Genomic DNA, 24,714 nt, shown 5'->3' with positions numbered 1-24,714 from the left:
ATGACACGTGAGCTTGGCTCCAAGGTGAAGGTCTTTATAGGCCTTGCAGGTATTCCTGCATTCACCACAGTTTAATAAAGAATGACCACAAGTGATTGATTGTCCATATGACCAGAGAAGATGGTCCTCAGCCAATACATGTGGACCAAAACAAGTGCTGAGGAAGACCCAAAAGAAAAGAAACTTATAACAGCCCTCACATGTCCTTCCCTTCTGATTTAATTTAAAAATTATTTTCAGAATTCCCCATCAGGATCAATACTTTGATCCTTATGTCTACATCAGAAGAGTTTATGTAGCACATGGACCAATGTTTATTATATACTGTAGACATATGTCAGGCTGTGGTTTAGTCTAATAATACATGTTTCAAACATCTTTATTATTAAACATAAGGCCAAGTCAGGAGGAAAGATTTTTAAGCTGTTGCAGAAAGCTCTAGGAAACAAAATCATGAGTAAGCTTTTAATTTGCATGATCTTGATTTAGAAGATAATATCTGTAACAACAGCAAAATTCTGTGTGCACTCGTGAACATAAGAGTATAAATAAATTAGATTAGCAATATCTTCTGTGGAGAAAAACCTTCTGCCTTTTAGACTTCTCTATATACAAGGCATACTTTTAGAATGAACTCATTTTTTTTTGAGATACTGTAGTAGGCTTCCAGTAACATTTTCTTCTCATCCCACGCTTTTAATGTGTGCAGCTCTCGGTGACCTTCAGGGGGATCTATCCACTCGTCTCAAAACTTCACTTCCACTTTGATTACTTCTCTGCTGTGTGGTTGGTGCCTCCACAGCTCTCTCCCATCTCAGTCTTCTATAATGCATTGAAACTGGCTGACTTGTCCAGTGAGGTGGACCATGTGTCTCAGGTGAATAGGTAACATTTCCCCTAGAGTCTGTCATCTTGGCTACAGCCCGTGGGGCTGAGAATACTGTAGGCTATGAATTTCTCCCATTCCTTCCTCTACAAGCACTGACAACTTGAAGGGTTGGGTTATCAACCACCAGATATTTAAAGAAGGCATAAGCCACTTGGATTCAAGGTCAGTCTAAAACATAGAGCAGAGTCTCCTTGTAGCAGGGTCTGCTGCATACTGTCAGTGCCAGCACTGCAGGCACACCTGGAGTAATACACCACTCAGCAGGAAAGTGGGGCAGCAGGATCTGGCATTGTGTTTAGGTAACGATGAAGTGTTCTTGGTTCATTATCTCTGGAGATTTTACTTGTAGGTAAAGATCTCATTCAAGCCTCCATCAGAAAATGTATAAAAGCCCTGCTAGATCTTTTGCATCATGTCAGTTCCTGTCATGACACCACAACTGATATTTCTTCTGCACCCTCAGCTGTAATCCTGAACTGCACAGGACACGATAGGCTAAATGGGGAGGAATAAAGAAGAGGATTAAACTCCTCAGACACCATCCAATCCATTATAAATCTGACTTCATATGGTCCCCTAACTACAGCCTTGCTTATTGGGGCAGATGATCTCCTGTGACCACACTTCCCCCTCTGGTCCATTTCTTACTGACAGTTGCTACTGATGACCTTCTGCAGTATGGGAGGGAAGTGATGACGAATTCTTTTCGTTAGCTCTCTTCCTCCTCTTCACTAACAACCTCCTCTAGGTCCTGAGGTCCCTGCTCTGCTCTCTCTTTCACATAGGCTGCCTTGATCTGTTGAAGTTCACACAGCTCTGCCTCCAGCTCTTCTCTGTGCATTGACCGACGGTTCCTCAGCAGTTTCATGGGGAAGGGGTTTAAGTCATTGAAGGCAATGTTCATCAGTTTCCTACAATAGAAAGGACAGCTGTGGTCAACTTATTTACTGGCTGGTAACACATGGTAGCAGATACACCAGGAGCATTCTGGGATATTAAAGAGTAGGGCCACAGACTTCAGCTCTCTGAGCTAAGTCACCAAGCAGCCGAGTCTTAAAGGAATTCTTTCCCACACAAACACCAACTCAAGCAGTACTTCACATCCACGTATACCATCCCACCTTTGAAGATATCAGCGTGTAGCCATCATTTAGGAGACAATGAATCAGATGCCAATTCTGATGGCCTGTCAGGGAGGGATATTCCTGATGTAGAGCTTTTCTGATCACAGAAATCTTCATCTCAGAGACATGTTGCCATTCAAGATCATGGGTTGTGCTGTGTTCCCAAATACCCCAACTACAGCTGAGAGAAATCCAGCAATCACTAGCACAAGTACCAGCTGCTACAAGAAGACTGACCCAGACTTTGTGGCTTGCTCCGCTGTAGCATGCCTTTGCTTGAGCCAAAAAGATTTTAAATAATACAATGAAGGGAAAGTCAAAAAGATCCATGTGCCACAGACCTATCAATGCATTTGTGTCTCTCTTAATAAACTAGTTACAACTCCTGTTAAGCTGACCCAACAGGCAAGCAAGTACAAATACAGAATGGAAGCTTGTCTCAGTCCTACCTGCCGTCCGTGATCATCCTCGTGAAGAAGCGTAGGTACTGGTACATCTCCACACTGTCATGAATTCTTAGGATTTCCTCCTCATTGTATTTAAAAATCGCAAGAGCATAGCGGAAAATGACCTGGAGGGTTAAAAGGTATTTGAGTAGATAAAGTTTTAAGTAACTTCAGGTCCAGGCCATCCTGTAGAAAGATGGTGTTGGGCACATAGCACTGCAGTACAGACTAGATCCAGGGTTACTCCTGCTCTCAATAGTATGTTCTAGGGCAGGCCTAAAGGAGTACAGAGCTAATCTCAAGAGAACGACCATCTGTTAGCTAAATTGCAACCCCAGAGAATACCAGGCTCTACAAAAATACCCCACAGGGGTTTCACAAGGGTTCTGCAGTTCTCCCTATGCACAGGGACAGTACAGGACTCACATTTTCAGACGTCTATTTTATGCTCCCTTTATCTGTAATACTTTAGTTGTGTCACAGAGTAGGAGACACCATGGCCTATCAGAGAGATGTTTTGCAGTACAACTATCCACTAAAAATAACCGAGTGCACAGAATCAGAGACTAGGTCTCCCTACTAGGAGCAAGTACATAGAAAACAGGGGCTTGGAGACATCAAGGCATGCCACCAAACAGGCAGGATAGGCCAAAGCAGTTCAGTCTCACATATCTTTGACATATGTGTATGCCCATCACCCTGTCACTATGCCACAGAGGTGGTACAGAGGAATGAAGGCCTAACTGAGAGCTGCACCTTAGTTCCTTCATACAAGAAGGCATCCCACACTCGCAGGAGGATGTCGCTGACCAGGCTGTCCACAAAGGCCACCAGAAACCAGTTGAAGGTGATGAGTGAGACATCAATGTGATACTGTTCAAAATGAGCCATGAGGCGAGGCAGCTTCTCGGACAGGAAGTCTTTGAAGACTCTCTGATCTACCTAAAATTGACAAAAAAGAAAACAACGAAGTCTTATTCAAGAGCAGTCTTGCTCTTAGAGGAGAGGAGTGGTGCAACAGGACAATGGCCCTTGCATCTCAGGGTCATCACTGGTGCTGCCTTATAGTGAACCACACCCTAGGAGGAGCAAAGCATCCTTTGTTTCAAACTCACTCAGCAGTGCACTTCTATGTGGCATCCAGAGCAAGGCATGGAGCTGAAACGAGGCCAAGATATAGGCAGAGAAATACACATTCTTCTCAAGCAAAGTCATATTCCTTGCCAATCTCAAAGTCAACAAGGAAAATCTGACACATCTTCCTGCATTGGTCTTACTGGGATTTTCTGTGATACCATGAGCATGCAATTGAATGACAGGCATTAAAACCTACTCAGGTCTGAATGACTCTACATGGCCCAACAGACTGAACACCTTGAATACCTCTGACTTTGCAAGAGGAACCTGATTTTCTCACTTAAGCTTCTCTTTGTGGTCTGAGTACTGTCTGTGCTTTGCTTCTGGTTGCATGAGCCAGAACACAGAAATGCAGTCAGTGAGATCCTTGAAAGGTTTCATATCAGCAGAGCCATGCTTTCTGGAGGGTAAGTGCTGAAGAGCCCTCATGTTCAGGGCTTCCCTCTGCCACATCATATTAAATGCCCCAGCTGTATCAGCGCACTTAGCTGTGGCACAGGGGTACAAACTATACAGGTAATAAGCTTTGTCTTCTAAATTTGCAATTTTAAGTTTTCCAGCCAACTCACTTTATCAAGCCAACCCACAAAGCATCACCTTAGATGTTCCTCTTTATTTGGGTCTTGGCTAGACTTTCAGATACCAACCATGAGGTCAGAAATTCTTTCTAAAGAAGACTTTCAGCTGACAGTGTTTTCTCACCAAATGTAGGCATATTTCAGTCTGTCATATTTTCCCTGTCAGTCTCTAGTTGTTCTGTATTGAGTGCTGTCTATTAAATCCCACAGCTAACACAGCCTCCTCTGGAGAGACATTTTGCCATCTTCAAAGTGATATAACTGTTTCTCCAGTCTGTGAGTTGGCCTCTCCATTACCACACCACTGTCCCAGTAAATGTTAGTCAACAAATTCACTGGTATCAGTCACTCTCAACTACTGACTCTTGAAGCCTCCTCTATTGTGGGCCCACAGATAAAAACAAACCTTTATTTCTCTGAAAGGACCACACATAACAGAGACACCAAGTAAGGTTTACCAGACCAGGCACTGACAGGTATGAGTGGTATGGGCACACAATTACAATTCCATTTAATTATATGAGAGTTAGCTTATCTCAATCTGCCTGGGAGGACAGAGTATATCTGACACAAAACACACTGAAAACTTTGAAATCCAGTGATTTTGAATCAGGTGGATAAGCTATTTGCAGCACAACAGCTGAAATCAAAAGGTCAGAATCTTTTCTGATGTGCAGAGAGCCCCACAGTGAGAACTAACCCCATGCTTGATCATGAACTGAGGCAAATAATGTGAATATAAAAATGTCAGCATTTTCTTCCACATGTACATGGAACACCAAAGAGTGCAGCTTCAAAAACTGGAGAGCTGCAAAGTGGTCCCTTCTTCATATTCAGTCTATACATACCAGAATTTGCTGCTTCAACTCTATTAAAACTTCTTTAAAATAAGTAACTGTGCAATTAATGGGGCACTTTCCTTCTGACTAATGTGATTTCATTTTATTACCTCATTTCCTAGAGCTGGTGACTAATTTTGCTGCTCTGTGTGAATGTAACAATTTTGTACTCTCAAGTCTCCCATGCCTCTGCAATGGAAGGGATTGTGAGGTGCTATCACTATCCTGTGAGAAATCAAACACACAGCAGGTTGACTACTCACTTTTAAATCTTTACTTCACATCACTGTATGAGAGTCCAAGCAGATGTGAGGGTGCTCAGCTCACCTGTGATGTTATTAGTGTTTCACTGTAGTAATCTGCGGGCATTAGGTTCTCCACAATATAAACTAGACACCAGAAAGCACTTTCCTCATCTTCTAGGACCAAAAGAGCAACAGCTGCCAATCTGTGATGGACAAGACATGGTGAGAGTATTCAGTACTGCAGGAGGAGTCATCAACACAGGAACTGAAGAATACAAGAGGTCTTTTTGCATGTCTCCAGCTCCATCGGTATCCAAAATATCAAATGAGGCAGGAAAGCCAGACAGAGGCAAGCGATTTGTTTCTGAAGGAACCACAGGGATGTGATCTTCTTTCCCATGTGGCTCTGTCAGAACATATGGAACTGATGTGACAAAGAGAGGTTTCCCAGCTAATGGAATGCTCTGTAGATCTGCTGAAATTAGTAGTGTGCTGATTTAGGCTATTTCAATACAAGAAAGAGGTCACACAGAGGTACTTCATATTATGTGATATAGTTAATCTCTCCATACATTCTTTACAGCCCTGACCTCTTTCAGCTGTGACTTACTGCCTTTTAGACAGAGTAAAAAAATGATGTCTTTTATTAAGGGCTCTCTGGAGGAAAGCTGCTATCGTCTTTCTGAGGATCATCCAAAGATCATTAGGAATAAATAGCTTATGCACATCTGCCTCATGTAAAAAGGTCCAACTAGAAATTCCCTTCTTACAGCTAACACCTACTGCCTTTTCTACTGGCAGCACAATTCTAGGAAATTTAGGTTCATCTTTCCTTTAGCCTTCTTTGGGAAGTGAAAGAAACTTTTATATTCTCTGAATCTTCTCTTTTCCAGACAGAACAACCATGGTTTCCTCAGTCTCTCTTTGCGTCATTTGCTGCAACTCCCTTGCATGTTAACACTTCCCAACATTTCCTCCAACTGTTCTCAGCAAAAAAGGGAATCACCAGGGTGGTGTTCTGCTTTACTACTTTACATTATTACTTAAAAATTCAGCCCCAGCCTTGTGGTGTTATTCTGGGACTACTTCACTCCTCCTCCTATAGCTGTTCTTTCCCATTCTGTAACTATAGAGATGCCATGCAAGTGCATCCTGCTGCTTTCTGGATGCCAGTTACAACACTGGATGAAAAATAAGTCACCAAATGCAGAATTCTGCAATTAAATACCTACGGCTAGGACAGAACTGTAGAGAGGCAAGAGCCTGAGGCTGCTGGAATCACAGCCTAGAGTATGTGTCTACACCTTTTCAGCGCCATCTCATGAAGAAGCAGCATACCTGTTCAGTCCCTGGCAGTATCCAATGGCAGGATTGTGCCAGGAGAATGCCAATAACACCCTCCGGAGCCTGGGGATGAGCTGGGAGGTGGGAGAGGAGAAATGCTTGTTGTTGGTCAGTGTGCGGGGCAGGTCAAGTTCAATCTGGCGGCAGGCCGGGTGCTCGGTGCTCCTGCTCTGCTCCAGCAGCCGCTGGTAGTGGCCAGGCGCTGGGCTGCAGTGCCGGCTGACCATCCACCGCCACACCCGCTGCCGGTGCTCCACTGGGATGCCACTTCGGATCAGACTCTTCAGCTCGGCACAGGGGTTCAGCTCGCCAATGCTGTTCCATCTGTCACGGAGGGGCTTCTCCACTATTTCCTGGCTCCGCAGTTTGTTGGACTTTATCTCAAGGGCTTGAATTTTGGCCAGGAGTTTCCAGTCCTCAATTTCATAGTCAGGTACAGTCATAAATCCATACTCATCATACTCACTGGAGGCACACAAGGCAGTGTTTAGTTCAAATGACAGTGCTGGTACCTGTGTCAAGGACACTTACATCCCAGATGCAGCCTGCTGCCAGGCTCACGTCACCCATACCAGAGCACAAGTACTTGTAGGTGGGCACACCCTACCCCTTGCCTTTCCAGGCTGCACTGAGATCTGAGAAATGCTCCTTAGGCCTCAACTTCACTTTGTTGTGCTGTCACTTAATATTGGGTTTTTCTGATACCCTTGCTAGGGATTTTTTTTAAAGTGATCTCAAACACTCATTTGTAACAGTACTCCTTCACTTCTCTGCATGTGACTGCCTACCTCAGAGCCTTAAAGACAAATGAGAACCTGCAGCACTGGCATACACACACCAACTCAAGTGTAACTTTGCTCTGAGCTGCAGACCAACCTCATCAGACCCCTCATCAGCCCCTAAAGAAATACTGAGCTCACCCTGTATACCTTCTCCCTACCCTGTCCCAGTGCAGAGACAGTTCTGTAGGAGAAGACTGGAAAGACTTTGGGGCATGAGATCAAAGAACAGAGATCCACAGTTCCTTCTGGTGTCTCCTTGTACAAAATGCAAATCTCTTACTCATCAGAACACACCAAGAGTACAGATAGTACAGCTTGTCAAGGTTTGTGCACCATCTGTCCACAAGGTGGGAAGCTTATAAGGTATCATCATATTCTTGATAAAGAGACCTAGGGGGAGTCTCCTGTTGTGGATGCCAGCCTGGTCAGGGAGAGAGAAATGGCAATTGTTTCTCACGGTGGTTTGTGAGAATTTTAAGGAATTGTAGGAATGTGATAACTTGTTAGTATAAACAATCTGCAGGTGGTGTTTTTCCACTTTGTTTTCCTATTCTTCTCAAGCATGATGTGTAACTAGCCAATCAAGTAGAATGTATTGTATCGGTCTATATAAACTGAAAAATCCTTTGTAATAAAGCTTCTTTTTCTCCTTTTGCAATTGGGTCTCTCGTCTGTTCTTGTGTCATTCTCAGCTCAAGGGTGACATCATCTCCAAAGCTACATGGAGGACCTGTGAGACTGACCAAACAGATAAAACGGGAACTGCTACAGAACAGGGGCCCCCACTTTGCAGGAAGGCATAGACACAAATGTAGGCCCTGCTGCAGGATGTTGTTAGATGTATCTTGCCTGCACACTTCCCTTTGCAGACAGGCTTTTACAAAGCTGTGAACATCCCCATGCTCTCAGCTCTTACCTTACAGGGTTCAAGTTAAAACCTTCTTCCACTTCTTCCTTCACATCCCACTGGAGAGCTTCCTGGATGAGGTTCTTCACCAATTCAGCATGCGAGCTGGGCAGACCAGGCACAGCCTCCTGCAGCTTTCTCAAGACTGTCAAGTATTTGCTCTCCATCTGGCAGTTTCTTGCTTGCAGGCAGGCACACTGTTGGAGAAACAAGAAGGAAAGGGTTCGCTCAGTGGTAGTCCTTCCTGTGTTGCCACTGCTCTCTACTGGCCTGGTCTGCACATAAAGTAAAGACTTCTGCAGAGCAAAGCCCCAGGAAACACATTTAGTAGTTTTCCACAATCAGTGCAATTGCAGCCATGAATGAATCACCACGGTCTATGAACAAGCACAAGCTGCAGTAGCTAGCATGCAACAGAAATTGCTTGAGTGGGAGACCTACTACATCATCACCTACTTTAACTACTGCATTGCGTCAGTAGATGGCCACACCCCACCAGCTCAACTGAGGACACAGTCAAAGAGCCAGCTCTGCATCTGAGTTCTCTGCTGTCTTTTCCCCTCATCCTCAGACAAGTTCTCTACACCACATTGAGCAGTGTCCTGATAAAACATACAACTCCAGAGACTGAGCTGTAAGTATAGCATTTTCAAGACACATGGTAGCACCACAGACTAGGTGACCACATGCCCCTCAGCATCCCCGGTCCCATGGCACTGGTACACATCATTTCTCATGCATAGGAAACCCAACTGAGATCAAACAATAGGACAGTACCTGTCACCACCTTAGTCCTGCTCACAGAAAGCAAAAAAATTACTAAGGATTATTAATGCACTCTACAAGTGGGGAACTGAGGCCACACAGGTGACAAGACTCACCCAGTGTCTCACAGGAAGCTTAGTGAAGACTCCTGTTCAGTGGGATGCAAAAGTTGAAAACAAGAACAAAACAGAGAGAATTACGTTGCATATAGAGGGGACAGAAAGCAGCATGGTTTCTTTCATATTACCACTTTAGTCAGCATTTTACCTCACAGAGCATCCTAGGCTCATGTGATAACTTCCTTTTTGAAGGTTATGGCAGTGTCAGGATGAAAGGGCAGTAAGTTAGGAGGAAGGCAGTGCTTCAAAGAACTAGAAAGCAAACAGACCAAAGAATGGCAATAACACTCCAAAAGCAAGTTTTTGCCCTGTCCCAGAAGTCATGACTGAAGACGTACCTGTAATGGCACACTCGCCCATCACATGGCCCTAAGGCCATATTATGATCTCAGAAATGCTTGTTAGGCCTCAGTCTTGATGAACAGCACCTGGGCTAAGCTCTTGTGCTTCTCAGAAATATTGTCTGCTCCCAGGAATTGGTGCTAATGAGCTTTGGTTTTTAACAAACACCCCTGGAAACTTATCTTTCTTGCAAACTCAAGTGGAGGAACATTTTTGTCATCAAATTTTCAAAAGTTACCAATTGCAGCCAGGATAGTAAATTACTATGACCAAAGGCAATTCTCTTATGAATGTATAAACAGTGGTCCCAAGTGAGACCCTCTGAGCTCTTCTGGACCACAGTGTGCTGTGATCACCAACCTCCCTCTGAGTCTTTGAGTAGGGCCTCTCAGAGCCAGAGAATTCTCAGGTTTGCTGTGGAGCACCAGTGCCAAACGATGACAAAGCCTGGGCCCATGTCCCCACTCGTCCATTTGGCCTGCTGAGAAAATGCAGACATTTGACATGAGCACTTCACTGAGCTCGAGGGAGAATTTTCACAGGTGCCTTGTATGTACTCTGGGTCTGTGTGAATACATTACAGAAAATGTACCTAGAATCTTAGATTCTCAAGTATTTTAGGTTAGTAAGTTAGGCCTATAAATGAGCTACTGTTGTGATTGCAGTAAATTCCATAGCATCTTTTGTAAATTGTTTAAATTCAGCCATTGTTTAAGTGTGGTTAACTTTAAGTGTGTTAAAATCTTTAGGTCCAAACTATTGTTCAAGTCCGGAGCTAAGTTTTGCACAGGAGTCCACACTGAACCTTGTGGTTCAGTGGGAGGGCCACCCTTATTCCTTTTATGCTAAAGCTTTCCCATCCTTACCCGTTTCCATCCCCAGCTTCCGCATAGACTTTTAACTGATTTTTAGGTTAGTACTATTTTATCTTTGTGTGCTTTAACCATCTAGTAAGTAGTAGAGTGAATCTTGGCAATGAGCTTTGCCATGCTTTCACTTCAATATTGAACCTGCTATGCCTAACCTTTACTAGTGATTCTTTAAGCAATCTAAGACACTCATTCACAACAATACCTTAAAACCCAGGGAAGTAAATCCTAGGCAAACCCACAAAACAAATGCTGGCACACAGCCCCAGCCTTGAGAGTCATTCAGAACCAGAAAATAGGATTAGACAAGTCTGAGAGTAACCAGGTTTTTCACACTTATAAAGCTAGAAATAAAATACAACTTAGGAAAACTTAAGAACTCCGGTCTAACTGCAGGACTTCACCATGCTGCCACCTAGTAATGTCAAGTCCAGCAAAGAAACCAAGACTAGATGGAGTCAGGACTCGATCTGTCAGCTCTCAGGAAATTTTTCTGATTGCCTACACAGGGTCGCTTTTTTATTTGTATAGCTGAAATGCAGAAATTTGGGTTAAGCTTCAGCAGCTTTAAGACTAATCTTCACAGGCATTTTACTTCTGTTGAAGAATTAAAATTATCATGTCTAATTTGGGAACAATACAAAGCAGTAAAGAGGTCACACTAAAAAAAACCACAAGAAAGCTTATTCCTTGTGGATCAAAATCTATTCTGGTGCGATGGAAGAGAAACTTTGAAAATAAATTAGTAACAGCTCACACCAAGGAAAAAGGTCACTTGGCCTTACCTTCATCAGGAGAGCTTTTTCATTTTCAGCAACGCTTGTCCAGAGTCGAGTAACCTGGTGGATCTCAGAATTGAGAAACTGGTTCTGGGTTTTGTAGGCATCAATATCATCCTGTCATGAAGCAAAACAGTGACACAAGGAGAGATCTTGAGGGACTTAAAATCCTTCACGTTTCAGGGACATCAGATTAAGTTAATAAAATATCTCAAAAATTCTGTGTGCTGAGGAGTAGACAGGACTCCCTAGTACAAATATTACCTACAAAGGAAATCAAGGCACAATACTGTCTTGCATCAACAAGACACCTGAAAATGCTAAATGTATATACATACTTAAAAACACTGGAGAGCTGCAGACCATATAAAGCCAGGGATTCACTTCAGATTAAGAATATATGTGTTTTGTTTGATTGATTGGTTTAATTTTGGTTGGTATCTTTTTTTTTTTTTTTTTTTAATATGAAACAAATCTCAGCCCCATGCCTGGCAGGAAAAATGAACACTCTCCACAGAAAGTCGCTCTTTTGGCAATTCTCCACCTCACACTAACCTATAATTACAGCTGTGCACATACAACAGCCTGCATCTGAAAGAACCAAGATGTACTGGGAAACTGCAAGACAGAAACATAGAAAAACAAATTAAGCGAAGGCAGCAAGTCAGGCTGCAGCTGTGAAACAAAAGAAAGAAAATAAAGTGACAGGCACTGAATTATAACAGAAAGTCAAACAAAACAGGCTCTAGGCTGAATCTGAAACTGACCAAGATGCTTTTTAGGACCCTATTGGCACCAGGTGAGCCTCTTCCAGCCTTCCTCTCATTTGGAAAGGGATGGAGCAACCAGCAGAAGTATATTCTGTGCTTACTGCAATGAACATCCCCCACTGAACCTGACGGCATAAAAATGGACCCAAAAGACCTGTGCCATCTCACACACCTTCAGATGCTCAATCTCCTCCTGCTGCTTATACAATGTCTCTACAGTGATAGTGTTGGCTTCTTGCAGGGGGTCAGAGAGCTCTCGGGCCATCTGTTCTGTCAAGGTCATGATGACTTCTTGTTTGGCATGGTTCTTCTCCATCAGAAGCTGCACATGTTCCTTGAGCTCCTGGATATGGCTGTCTCTCAAAGTCAGTATCTGCTCCAGTTCCTTCTTTTCTTGTTCAAGAGCTTCCAGTCGACTTGTCAGATCTGCAATTTGTCTCACTTTGTGGCGCACCAGCTCCAGCCTGTCCTTGTCTTCTGTTGCAGTGAGATACATGTTAGATACTCGCTTCTCCTGCTGGGCTGCCTCCAGAGCTTTGTGGAGAAGTTTGACTAGTTCCTGGAAAGGGAATGCAAAACCATTACATCACTGTGCTGTCCAGGGCAATGGCATTATGGACAGCACAGACCCAAAAGTGAAATATCTTGAAATTGCCTCCTTTCAGAAGGAAAAGAAAAGCAGAAATCTTGAATCCACCGTGACACCACTGTGAGATGTTCTGCTCCCAGAGCCGGGCCTGTGTCCTAGGTTGACTATATGATGCTTTTATCCCCAAACATCTGCTCTGTTTATGCTGAATAATAAGTTTTGCACCTTTAAGTCTTGTTCCAGAGAGTGAAATGGGGAGAGAAGAAGCGCAGAGTTTGTTTTCAGACACTGCACTCACTCCTCCACTGGACTGTTGTTGTCTGCGGATGGACAGACAGCGGGACAGAGCTCTCCTTTGTGTTTTAGTTAGTTTTAGCTAGCTAAGGCAAAGAAGTTCCCTGGACTGTGGGTTTTTTTCCCTTTTCTTTGGAGCTGTTTAAACCTGCTCTGGACTGAACACCCAGCAGAGCATCAGCAGCTGCACTTGGGGCCCACCAGGCTGGGACGGGCCTGCGACATTTCCAGAGCCCGAGAGACTGGTCAGAGACTGAGTGAGCTGAGCTGCAACCCAGGGAGGGACTTTCTCAGTTTTGGAGCATCATCTCTTTTGGAGCGGTAAGAGGTTTTATTGTTTAATATTGTTTCGGTTTTATTGTTCAATAAACAGGTTTTTTCCACTTTTCTCCAAGGAGGTATTTTCTCCTGGACCAGTTGGGGTGGGAGGGGCTGATTGGATCTGCTTTCCTAGAGGAACCCCTTTGGGGGTTCTCTCCCAAATTTGCCCTGAACCAGGACAGCCTGAAAGGTCTCTGTGGCAGTTCACAGATGACTTGACGTGGATTGGCAGCAAAAAAGCTGTTGCCCACACTGTCTGAATTCTGGCTTTCCTACAGTCATTCTTGGGAGGCCCAGCAGAGAACAACGAGATCTGGTCAGCAGTGTGGTAAAATGGGAGGGAAATAATGCAGTCTGCAACTACCTGTGCTACCAGAATGAAACTGCAGTATCCATTTTAACCTTCCTTCTGACAGAGTCCTCCCTCACTCTATCCTGGATGAAGGCATGAAACCTTGCCCCACAACACCTTGCTGATTCAGGCTCTGCCATCTCAGACACTTAAGAAAGCAAATCAAGGATGCAACTGACTGCCCAGCATGGGACTTGGCTCTCCTGCCTCTTTGGCTGGAAGAGCTACCAGCATCATTAGCAGAGAACTTGGCATTGCTCCATGCTTTGAAGAACAGTTTCATTCATGAGAGACAGCCCTTACAGTGGCCCGTGCCCTGACTTCTTATAGTTAAATCACACCTTAAAGGTGGGTCACTGTTCAAAAAGAATGATCTGGGGTTAACATCATGACCCCACCTGGCAGTTCTCACCAGTGTCACAGTACCCATTCAGGACTGAACTTATCAAGCAACAGAGATGCAGAAGAAAGATAACAGCAGAGTACACTTGAATTTGTTTTACCTCACTCTTACACCTACTGCACTTCCTAGAAAGAGCTGAAGGTCTTCTTTTGTGCTGGGCACACTTAGGCACACATAAGGTGGTAACACCAGGAGCTTCAACTGGTCTCCAGTTACTGCCTGATGAGCACTTCTCAGTGCTTCTATCACACCAATGTGTAAGGGAGTCCCTGAGCCCAGCCTCAGGGCCCTGACCCTTAGAAATAGCAGTGTCTTCACCACACTCACCTTCTGTGACTTGACTTCCTCTGTGAGCGTCAGAATCTGTTGCTGAAGGACACTCACTTTATCCACTGAGTTCTTCTCCCTCAACAATTCTTCAGAGCCTGGGAAGCCACTGTTCATCCACCTGGCCTTCCTAATCCAGTTCAGCCTGGGCCCCATCCTCCCATCTTCCAGGGTCCCTTCTTTAACTGAGGGGAGATACATTTAATTTAGACAGAATTGCTCTTCTACTATGGACTCCCATGTCCTGCTGTGGGAACTCAACAGTTCCACAGAGAAGGCTGACATACAGGACACGGAAAATTGACCGACAGGATTGGATCCAATGCCCACAATAAACAAAGTTGTGATGGTTTATGGTACCTGTTAACCCACCTTGCACCCTGCTCATGAATCTGGCCCACAGGAAATGGAAGTTACCACCATGGAAAGGTATGCATCCAGTAGAGCTGCCACACTTAGCTTGTGGCTGTGCAGATATTATACTTCTACCTCAAAGAAATAAATCTGGTGGATTTTATTTGTTTGGGGTTGATTTGGTGGGGTTTTTTTGGGTTTTTTTTAGCTTCTGCAGAAAGTTCCAGAGGTAGGAGATTGATGGAACCTGAAGCAGAGCCAAAAGAGTCAATCTTGTGGCAACACAGGAAGAGACTTGAGACAATGTAACACATGTTTCATATCCCTTGAAAACTTGTTACCATCTCACTTCCATTCCTGCTAATCCCTGCTAAAATGCATCCCAGTCAGCTGACACAGCTCAGTAACAATCACCTGCGCCTTCTGCCTCTTGCTCCTCATCCACATTCTCAGGATGCTCTTGGAATTCATCAAAGCTAAAGACATTCCCGTTGCTCCCCCAGAGCTGCTTGGAGCCACAAATATTGTAGACAGTGTTTCTGAAACAAGAAGAGATCAAGACAGCCTAGTGAACAGAAGTCATGATCACTGAAGCCAGCCAGTGCATATTCAAATTATTCAATTCCTTATCTCCTCTTACTTCTCACCTCTCCTCCAAAAACTTATCTCCTTCATGTACTGAGAAAATTAACTCTTTATAGAATTGGTGGATTTGAGGAGAGCAAGGTTGTAACCAGTGTAAACCAGGAAAATGCCACAGAATCAGTACAGCACAGCCACGTCAAATCAGATAATCTTTCCCCATGCACTTGAGCCCTATACATCAGATCAAAGAGAGGATCAAAGGCAACAGTAAACCAACCACATCCTTCCCTCTCCCCTTCACTTCCTTCATCCATCCCTATCCTTAGTTCACTGCAGAAATCCCCAGGTACCAAGAAAGGCTGCCAAGAGAAGATCAGTTACCTACAACACAGCCAGAACTGGGACAAATTATCACATTTGGAGTAGCCATAGGTCCTGTGCTCTGAACATTTAATAAATAACCTTGCCAAAGGTTATTTACAAAGTCATAAACTAAAATGTAGGAAAGAGTTTCAGGAACAAAAAACTGCAGTCATACCCAGGAACAGTTTGTTACAACTGCTGCTATCAGATATTGCCAGAAGCACTAAGATGACTTGATAGAATCATGGGGTACTACAAAAGTACAAGTAGTTTGTGTAAAACCTGTACCAGAAAACATGCATACAAGTCTTTTTCTTTTCCTCATGCACCGTCCTTCAGCTAAAACAGAAAACAAGTCCCTGGTTTTGAGATCTATAAAAGACTCAGTCTTTGCTGCTTTCCTAACTGTAAATGAAGCTGCCATTTAGATACCATTATCCTTTTGCCTTGCTACTGGAAGGCTCCAGAGCAGAAGAACAGAGACATTGCTGACCTTGGAGAACATACTGGTGTGTAAGACTAGCAGACCTTCAGTCCCTGTAGTCTGCAGTTACTACTCATCCAATGCAATTTTCCTACTTTTCCCTATCTAATGCTGCACTGTTTTCTCCATGAGTCTATAGCAGCTCAGGGATCCAGGTGTGCTATGCTCATGAAGACCCAGCCTGATAGTGATAGAGCCTGGAGAAATGTTTGCTGAACAAGGGGAGCAATACAACTTGAAGCTGGAAAGAGACAATTGTTACCTAAGCTCATGCTTGAGTAAAAGCACAACACGGGAGCAGGGGCCAAGGATATGTTTGTGTTATTTTTAATCAACGCAAATAGGAAAGAATGCATAGCCTGAAAAATAGAACAGCTGACCTTGAGGAACTACAAATGTACAAGTAGTTCGGGTAAAACCTGTACCAGAAAGTATGCATACAGGTTTTTTCCTTCTCATCCTGTGCTGTCCTTCAGCTAAAACAAAACAAGTCTCTTGAGATCTATAAAAAACTCAGTGTCTGCTGTTTTCCTGACTGTAGATGAAGCTGCTAATGTGAAACACTGGTCTCATGGAGGATCTTTCTTCACACAAGCATCAGATTGTAGCTGCAGCGGTGGTAAAAAAACTACAGGCAACTTCCACACCGATAATATTTGGCAGGTGCCTGGCTGCTTACCACACCTACGGCCACTTACTCATTTTTTATGATGTGAAAATTAGTGACTAGGAAACACTTAAAGAGATACTGATGAAGTTGCCTTTGTGAAACTGTAACTGCCCCAAACTAGTAACTTTTAACCTGATGGGGCTATCCATTGCAACAGAAGCAGGCAGTAGGAATACTAAGACCCTTGAAACTCAGCAAGCAAGAGCAAGTTGTGCAGTCAGGCCACGTTACAGGCTCAAGCGCCTTTTCCCTGGAGTTCCTGCTTTGGAGAATACACTACATTCAATGTCCTTTGAAACTACTGAAAAGAGCTAATGAGCTTCTATGTACCTACTGAGTACAGCTGAACCTGATCATGCGCTCTTCCAAGATCGCTGTGCAGGTGTGTCATACTAGGCATGAAAAGCACTGACTACGCTGAAGAAAACTTAGTCAAGTCCTAGGTCTGCTACCAGGATCTTTGCTAAGAGAACTAGATTATGTGAAATGCATCAGAACAGGGGGATGTGAAAGACTCACCTGCAGGAAGTTTACTTTGGCCTGGACTAGCCTCTGAAAAGGTACTTCACGGTTCTCCCACCCAGGCAAGAGTCCCATTTCACACAATACATGACAGGCAAAGAAGACACACAGTGGCTGGCCAGCATGTCAACTGCACTGCAGTTTTCTTCATGCACTTACTGTATCTCTGTCCAAGGGTGCTTAAGGGAGATGTTCTGCAAAGCAGTAGATGTTTGGGGTGCAGGCAAAGATGCTGCCTTTAAACCCACTGCTTCTGTTGGTGTTTTCACAAGAGGCAGAAAGTCTTCATTGTCAACTACATCTGTAAAAACAAAACGGGACACAAAAGCAAATAAGCAAGGCAGAATTCCATTGGACTTTGGGTCCTTCATGTAACCTGACAGCCACAACAGCTTATACAACAGATACACATTACATGTTCAAGTTGTCAAGGACAGTGGGGTAGGCTTCCTTAATTTTAGGTTAAATTACATAAGTTTCCATGTACAAACAGAATGATCTACTCAAGGACAATCAAGTGATTTCAACAATATATATGAGCATGACTAACATTAAACAATCAAACTTTAATGGCCCAAAGGTATAAGGAAGGAGAATTTTGCTGTTCTCTTCCCACATGCCAAACCACATTTGATAGTTTTAATGTGCAGATAACACTCTGCAAGAACAGTTTGTTACCAAATTTTTGCCTGCTGTAGCAAGATGCCAGAACCTTTCACAGCAGACACTAACTAGGGAGGGGATTATTTGTTTCAAACCAAATGTGCATCTAGTCATTACTGAACAGGTGGATACCCTGATTGTGCCCTCCCCTGATCCACTGACCTGTCTACTACCATTTCTAGGAATGGGCATCTTCAGCCCACTGCTTCCTTGCTTGAAATTTCAGAGGCCTTACAGCAGTGATACATTTAATATGTGCATTTCACACGTGTGAGGAAAATCAAGATGATCACAAGACACCTGAAAATCCCCAAATATATGCTGTGGATTAGGAGGCAGCTTTCTCACTTTTATACATAATAAGGCAGAAGTGTCAAACATTGGTCAAGTACTGATAGCCGGCCCCTGCATTTAAAAGCCTGACCAAAACTTCTACCATTTCCAGATGAGGAACACCATTCATCACCAGGGGGCTGAAAGCAAAAGAAAGGCTAACATGTACAACACCTACTTGTTCTTCCAGCCAGAGGTTCATTCACAAGCTGGGAGCTGCCCACAGGAAATCTGCTCTGAGTGTTGCAAAATTCCCAACGTCTCATTTGCAGCTGCTGCAGCCAGTACATCATTGCTTGTTTGCTGATTGCCTAACAAAACAGGAAAGGGAGGGGAATCATCTCATCAACACAAGACACAGCCTGAGGAGATGACCACCACTTTCCGGCACAAGTCAGCAGGAGAAAAGGTCAGCTGTATCAAGCCTATCCGTAGTTGTATCTGTTGTATCTGTATCCTCTGGTCCTAACACTGATTTGGGAGGACAGAGGAAATTTTTAGTATGGCCTTAAGGGGTAGAATCTCAGTGGACCACTGACCTAATTTTAAATGTGGTTTGGTTTATTATGGTCAAAGACTAAGCAGAAATTTCTCAACTGTTTTAGACAGGAAGCTTCCCCAGAGCTTTTTAACAATTACTTACACAGAAATAAAAGTCTAGCAAAGAATCCTCCTGGAACAACCATTTTAGACAGAAGAGTTAATTTCTGTTCTGTAAATGACATATGGACTGCAGGACTCCTCAATTAGTTTAATTTGGCACACAGTTCCACTTTTATTCCTACTATTAAACAACAGCCATCTCACAGGTAAGGAGTCCCAGACTTACCAAAACAACGCAAGTAATTTAGGTCCAAGTGGTAGCAATCTAAGCTACAAGGACTCAAATGAAACTCAAGCTAAAAGATACCTGAGCTACAAATATGTCTATCCTGACTGAGAATTTTTCATTACCTTCAAAGTAAAAGCTCTGCTTGGTGTTCTGATCTCAAAAACTCCTTCCCCATTCTCCATTTTGCAGTCAAAGCTGGCGCTGGAGAGATCAATAGACCCCAAAGGATTAATGTCCTGAGCAGTTCTGTAGTACAGTAAGCGACACTTGTTTTCATCGTAAAAGAACCAGCGAGACTTCCAGGTCTTGATTGGCCCCTTGATGCCCAACTTATTTAAATAACCACAGAGTTTTTTTCTGGATGTTTCTGTGCTGGTTTTCACCGGTACATTTTCCAGTTCTCTGGGAGAAGGAAGCATGTCTTCCTCTCTTGCTGAGGTTCCATTGCTGCTGTTAGTGTCTGGATCTGACTCCACTAAACTGCCTGGAGCAGCAAGCATACATGCTCTGCTTTCTGGTCCTTTCTTCATCCCTTTAAGGAAATAGGTTGAAACAGGATACTCTCTAGGTAAATAAGCCAATCCCAATTATATCATCACTGTTACAGAACCTGCAGACAACAAAAAACGGAAGGAATAAGTTCAGGTCTGCCACATGACATAAAAACACTTCCTAGCTTTCAAACTACCCAGCCAAGGTCTCCAACTCTGCTTTTGGTCATTGCTCCCTGCCCTCCTCTGCTCCAATGACCTCTAATACCTGTTTTCTCCCTTTTTTTTCCTAAATTAAGCTGGACTAGCAGCCAAGAAACAGTACCTTAATCTCTTGTGAGAAAAATAAGTACAGCCTATGGGCATACCAAATCCATAGCAATAACCAGGTCATTCAGTACTTAATGTTAAGGAACAGCTGAAGAAAGCATGGCAAGATAACAAGATCTGCAGGTAGGCACATAGTCAGGCCAAGGACTTGCAGGTAAGTGTGTCCTGGTATTTGCACTGAATGTTCAACTAATATTTTAAACCATGGCATCTGGAGAAAAATACAGCATTATGCAGCATCCTTATGAATAATTTGTGTCAGCTGACTATAGTTGTTAAAATGCCTGCATGTTACGTGTTAGTTCCTCATCCAGTAGAGCGGATTCATATGATGAATTATGCACCAGAGAAAGTAATTCTGTGGCATTGCAAAAGAGACTTGGTTGCCTTAGTGACCAAAGTAACCACCTGGGTCCCAGAAGTGTAAAAGAAAAAGATAAAATTCAGGCTGGAGGAGATCTTTGTAAATCTCAAGTTCAACTTATCTCTCAGATATAAAAGCTGTAGACAGCTTTTATAATTTACCCATTCAGGTAATTTTTTCCTTATGCAAAGATGGCAATTTTGCCATGTCTCTGAGCACTTTTTCAAGTGCTTAACCACATGACAGATGTGATTTTTTGCTCAGAGTGGCAGATACCCACAGCTCCTGTATAAAGAAAGCTAAAAACACTCCAGCAAAGTATCTATAAATAATTTCTTGCATTTTTTGAAACTTCAGTTCCAGACACTAACATAGCTGAAGCAAATATGCCAGCAAATAAATTGCTGCTGTGTTAAGTTAGTGTGAATCCAACTGCAGACACAGAACTATTCAACCTTACATCCAGCTGTATGGCAACATGTCAGTGAGATAATACAATAGAGCACACTGAGATGTTTCCCAAGCTGATCTTTTTCCTCTGCTCTTAGGAACAACTTGTCCTCATGACTGAAAGAAGGTTTATGCATCCTGGCACTGGCTAAGCCCCAACATGTTTATTGCTGCCCCCTCCTGTTCCCACATTAGCTTTACAGACAGCTATCAATAATGTTCACTCTTTGTGAAAAGCTACTTAAATTCTTTTAGTTCACTCCCATACACTGTGGATCATGGTTGTGAACACATTCACAAACACCAACAACAACCACTCCTTCGGAAGGTGTTCCCTCAACTACACCTCTGAAACACACAAAAAAACTTCATTTCCAAGCTAGTTTTGCTTGTCATAAAGGAAATATCATCAGGAGGAACAAACACTTTCAACTTTCCCAAACAGACGCTGAGGCTTTTATGTCAGCACCAGTGTAAGTATCTTCTCTACGCTCTGCAGATTCCATCACGCTTCTACTTCTTGCCAGTGTGATGGTCCATGGGTCCACACCATGAACAGGACCAAGCAAGCACTTAATGTAATTTAATTTAGGTTATTTAGTAAGCATTACGTTCAAGAAACAAGTTAAAAGGAATCATGTCAGAGCTGCATTCAAAGATCTCTAGATAAGACCTCACCTCCTTAAGGGAAGTAATGAGGAGCTCCTGGAAGTCACCGCCTCCTGGCACAGAGCTATTGCTGCAAGCACAACCAAGTAGGTACCCACAGCCTCCAACAAATCCAACAGCAACAGAAAAGCAGCGTTTGTCTCAGGTTTTCTTCGATCCAGTTAAGATATATTTAGCCAAAAGCTGCCCCGATACTGACTCACCAATGAAAACGGATCAGGGTGGACCCCGCAAAAACCTTTCCGGAGCTGCGATCAGCGCAAGGCAGCCCCCACGGCCACTCCCCGCGCCTCCCGCAGCGCCGCAGAGGCGCCTCCCAGCCCAGCTGCGCCGCGCGGGGCACCAGCGCCGGCGGCCGGAGCCTGGCACGGGGCTGGCCTGAGCCTGGCACCGCTCGTACCAGCGCCCGGCCGCGGCGGGGGGGCATCCGAGCCGCTCGCCGAGAGGGGATTTTGCGAGGGTGGGGAGCCCCGCGGGAACAGCCCCGCCGGGAGCAGCCCCGCCGGGAATACCTGCGGTGGCCGCCGCCCCGCGCTTCCTGCCGGGCCGGTCTGCGGCGGTGGCGGCGGGGCGGGGCCCCGGGACAGCGGCGGGGACGCGGCGGCGGAGCGGGAGAGCAGCGGGGCGGGGGACGTCAGCTGCAGCCGCGGGAAAAATATCAACAACAACAACAATATAAGGCATTTCAGACGGGTTTCGGGAAGAAAGTGATTCATCAGGGTGATGAGGCCCACGGAAGGCAAGCAAGCAGAGAGGGACAGCTCGTTGGCTAGACGGGACCAGCAAGTGCCATCTGCCATGGGGCACTTCTCTCCAGAGCTGCAAAACCACCGGGTGGTGGATGCAGAGCCTGCGAGAGGCACGGCTGTGCAGTCAGTTAGGGCAACTCAGCTCAGTGAAGCACATTTCACAGGGTAAAAACAGTGGTAAATTGGTGAATTGGGACAGTGGAGGCTGATAGGATCAAGCTGCACCAAAGGAAAAAGCCTCTGGAAAAGATACTGCAAGGAACAGGGGTGTCAGACCACCCTCATGAAACAGTGTAGGTCCTGGGGGGACAGAGGACGAGACATGCAGCACAGGCAGGTTCACATGCTCTCTGACAACTACCTTTCCTCCTACCTGTGCAGCCTGGCACCGCTGGCATTGGCAGCTGCTGTACTGGCCTGGGAAAGCACTTCCTATGCCTTTATCCCAAAAATAAGGAGTCTGGAAGGCTTTAATTTTCCTGGTGTGCAGTGATAGCTGTGCCTTTTCCACTGGTCTCAGAAAAGCTTTCTCTGAGTTTAGAAAGTGTTGCTGAGTTTTATCACTGACTTTAGCTAAGTTTGGTACCCGGAAGAGCAAAAAGCAGACCTGTCCAGGTGTGGCCCATCTTTCCACTGGCCTAAACTGCCAAATGGTGGAGCACATAAAGCTGATTACAGCATGCAAAATTTACAGATTGCCATAGACAAAAACAATTTGTCTCAAATTTGTCTTTTCTTGGTATTTGGCCAGTAGATTGGATTACAGGATCACACAGAATCACAGAATTGTTAGGGTTGGAAAGGATGTCTGGAGACCATCTAGTCCAACCCTCCCTGCCAAGGAAGGATCACCTAGAGTAGAATGCATTGAGGCAGGATTTTGGTATCTCTGGAGAGGGAAACTCCACAACCTCCCTGGGCAGCCTATTCCTGTGCTCTGCCAACTTCAACATAAAGAAATTCTTCCTCATGCTGAGGTGAAAGTTCTTGTGTTTTAGTTTATGGCCATTACTTCTCATCCTGTCATTGGGCACCACTGAAAAGAATCTGGCATCATCTTCTTGTCACCTGCCTTTGAAATATTTGGATATATTGATGAGATCCCCTCTCAGTCTTTTCTGGACTGAATAGGCCCAGGTCCCACAGTCTGTCATAAGAGAGAAGCTTCAGGCCCCAAATTATGTTTGTCTCCACTGGACCTTCTCCAATAGCTCCCTGTCTTTTTAAAACATCATCAGTACTGACTGTCTGAGTCTAGCTCCACTAGGAAAAGAGGGAAGTGTGAAGGGCATAACTGATTGCACAAAGTCCTTCTTTCCCCTGAAGGCTGAACTACCTTCTCCCTCTCAGCCACACCTGGAGGGAGATGGCAGAGCGTGACAGAAGCAGTGGCATTAGGACAGCACTAACCTATGTGAAGGCTGGCCTGGGAAGCCTCAGTTGGGGTGCTTCAGCTGGCTAGTGCCCAAATGGCGCCAAAAGAATCATCCTGCTCATACTTACACACTGTCATCTTATACACTGTCACTGGCAAGGCTGCACATCAAGTGCTGTGTCCAGTTCTTGGCTGCTCACTTTAAAAAGGACATTGATGTGCTGGACATGTTTGGAAAAGAGAACAAGGCTCTTGAAAGGACCAGAAAACATGTCTTATGAGAACTAGCTGAGGGAGCTGGGATTGTTTAGTGTCCAGAAGAGGAGGCTCAGGGCTGACCCCATTGCTCTCTAAAACTCCGTGAAAGGAGGGTGCAGTGAGCTGGGAGTCAGTCTCTCCTGCTGGGCCTGCAGTGAGAGGACAAGAGGAAATGGCCTCAATCTGAAACACGGGAGATTCAGATTAGGTATTAGTAAAAAATATTATCACTGTCAGAGTGGTCAGACATTGGGATAGGTTTCCCTGGGAGGCGGTGGAGTCCCCCATCCCTTTTGTTTAAGCTTCTGGATCTGGAGATGTAGTTTAAGAGTTACAGTGGCAGTGTCGGGTGGGTGGTTGGACTGGGTGACCTTAAAGCTCTCCCCCAGACTCGGTGATTCTGTTATTTGGGCAGGCTCACAGGGAGCTGGGCTCCTGAGGACTCGCCGCGCTGCATTTGCCGCCTCAAGCGAGGCGGCTCGCGGCTCCGGGCCCGGCGCTCCGGCACGGCCCGTGACGGAAGGAGAGGCCGCGCTCCGCCCTGCGAGTGCGACACCGCGCACGGCGCCTGCGCCCGCCCGCCCGCGCTGCGCGACATGGCGGCGCTGTGAGGCGGTCCCGGTGCCTGCCGTCTATCGCTGCCCGGCGTCCCTCGCTGCCCGGCCTCATCGCTCGCTCCCTCCCTCCGCCATGAGGAACCTGCGGCTGCTGCGGGCCGGCGGGTGCCGCTCCGCCGCCGCCACGGGCACCCCGCGGTGCTTCTGCCTCGGCGCCGAGCCCGGCGCGGTTCTCGTGGGCTCCCAGTACGGGCTGGTGGAACTGCGCGCCGGCGGGGACTCGGTGAGGGCCGCGGCTGCGGGGCAGGGTTCTGGTGCTTGCCGGCGTGTTGGGGTCGGCTGTGGTTGCAAAGCCTCCGCCAGCGGCAGCTCGCTGGGAGCTCACCTGTCTCCTAATGCGGCTCCCCCTTCCTGGCGGTGTCTGCGCGGTCCTGGACCCTTCCG

The 24,714-nt window shown here is 45.3% G+C and overlaps 2 protein-coding genes across 7 annotated transcripts in view; one reads left to right on the top strand and one right to left on the bottom strand.

Moving 5' to 3' along the window:
* Window positions 1-201: 201 nt before the first annotated feature.
* TBC1D2 (TBC1 domain family member 2) lies at window positions 202-24,674 on the bottom strand. Of its 6 annotated transcripts, none has more exons than XM_064736733.1 (14): window positions 24,656-24,674; window positions 19,150-19,637; window positions 18,374-18,506; window positions 17,359-17,500; window positions 14,990-15,114; window positions 14,222-14,406; window positions 12,108-12,494; window positions 11,172-11,282; window positions 8,301-8,488; window positions 6,597-7,067; window positions 5,341-5,461; window positions 3,216-3,401; window positions 2,463-2,584; window positions 202-1,800 (listed from the first exon to the last, which is right to left on the bottom strand). In XM_064736733.1, the coding sequence occupies exons 2-14, from the start codon at window positions 19,555-19,557 to the stop codon at window positions 1,599-1,601; spliced, it is 2,781 nt and encodes a 926-aa protein (XP_064592803.1). In that variant the 5' UTR covers window positions 19,558-19,637; window positions 24,656-24,674; the 3' UTR covers window positions 202-1,598. The 6 variants fall into 6 exon arrangements, with proteins under 6 accessions (XP_064592803.1, XP_064592802.1, XP_064592800.1 ...); XM_064736732.1 differs by lacking the exon at window positions 24,656-24,674 and adding an exon at window positions 21,844-21,871; XM_064736730.1 differs by lacking the exon at window positions 24,656-24,674 and adding an exon at window positions 21,341-21,727.
* ELP1 (elongator acetyltransferase complex subunit 1) overlaps window positions 24,284-24,714 on the top strand; it is a 35,330-nt gene continuing 34,899 nt past the window's right edge. The window contains exon 1 of the mRNA XM_064736729.1: window positions 24,284-24,553. Within this exon, the coding sequence (XP_064592799.1) occupies window positions 24,404-24,553 (150 nt within the window). The 5' untranslated portion in view covers window positions 24,284-24,403. The remainder of the gene's footprint in view (window positions 24,554-24,714) is intronic.

Source organism: Zonotrichia leucophrys, chromosome Z (assembly GCF_028769735.1).
Source record: "Zonotrichia leucophrys gambelii isolate GWCS_2022_RI chromosome Z, RI_Zleu_2.0, whole genome shotgun sequence".
Classification (NCBI taxonomy): domain Eukaryota; kingdom Metazoa; phylum Chordata; class Aves; order Passeriformes; family Passerellidae; genus Zonotrichia; species Zonotrichia leucophrys.
This window is presented reverse-complemented; position numbering and strand designations above follow the sequence as displayed.

Coding starts and splice junctions, on each gene's coding strand:
- TBC1D2 (XM_064736733.1), bottom strand. CDS start 19,557: ATGAAGAAAGGACCAGAAAGCAGAGCATGTATGCTTGCTGCTCCAGGC. Junction 17,501..18,373: donor ACCTCTGGCTGGAAGAACAA/GTAGGTGTTGTA, acceptor TTGTTTTTACAG/ATGTAGTTGACAATGAAGAC. Junction 7,068..8,300: donor TTTAACTTGAACCCTGTAAG/GTAAGAGCTGAG, acceptor GTGTGCCTCCAG/TGAGTATGATGAGTATGGAT.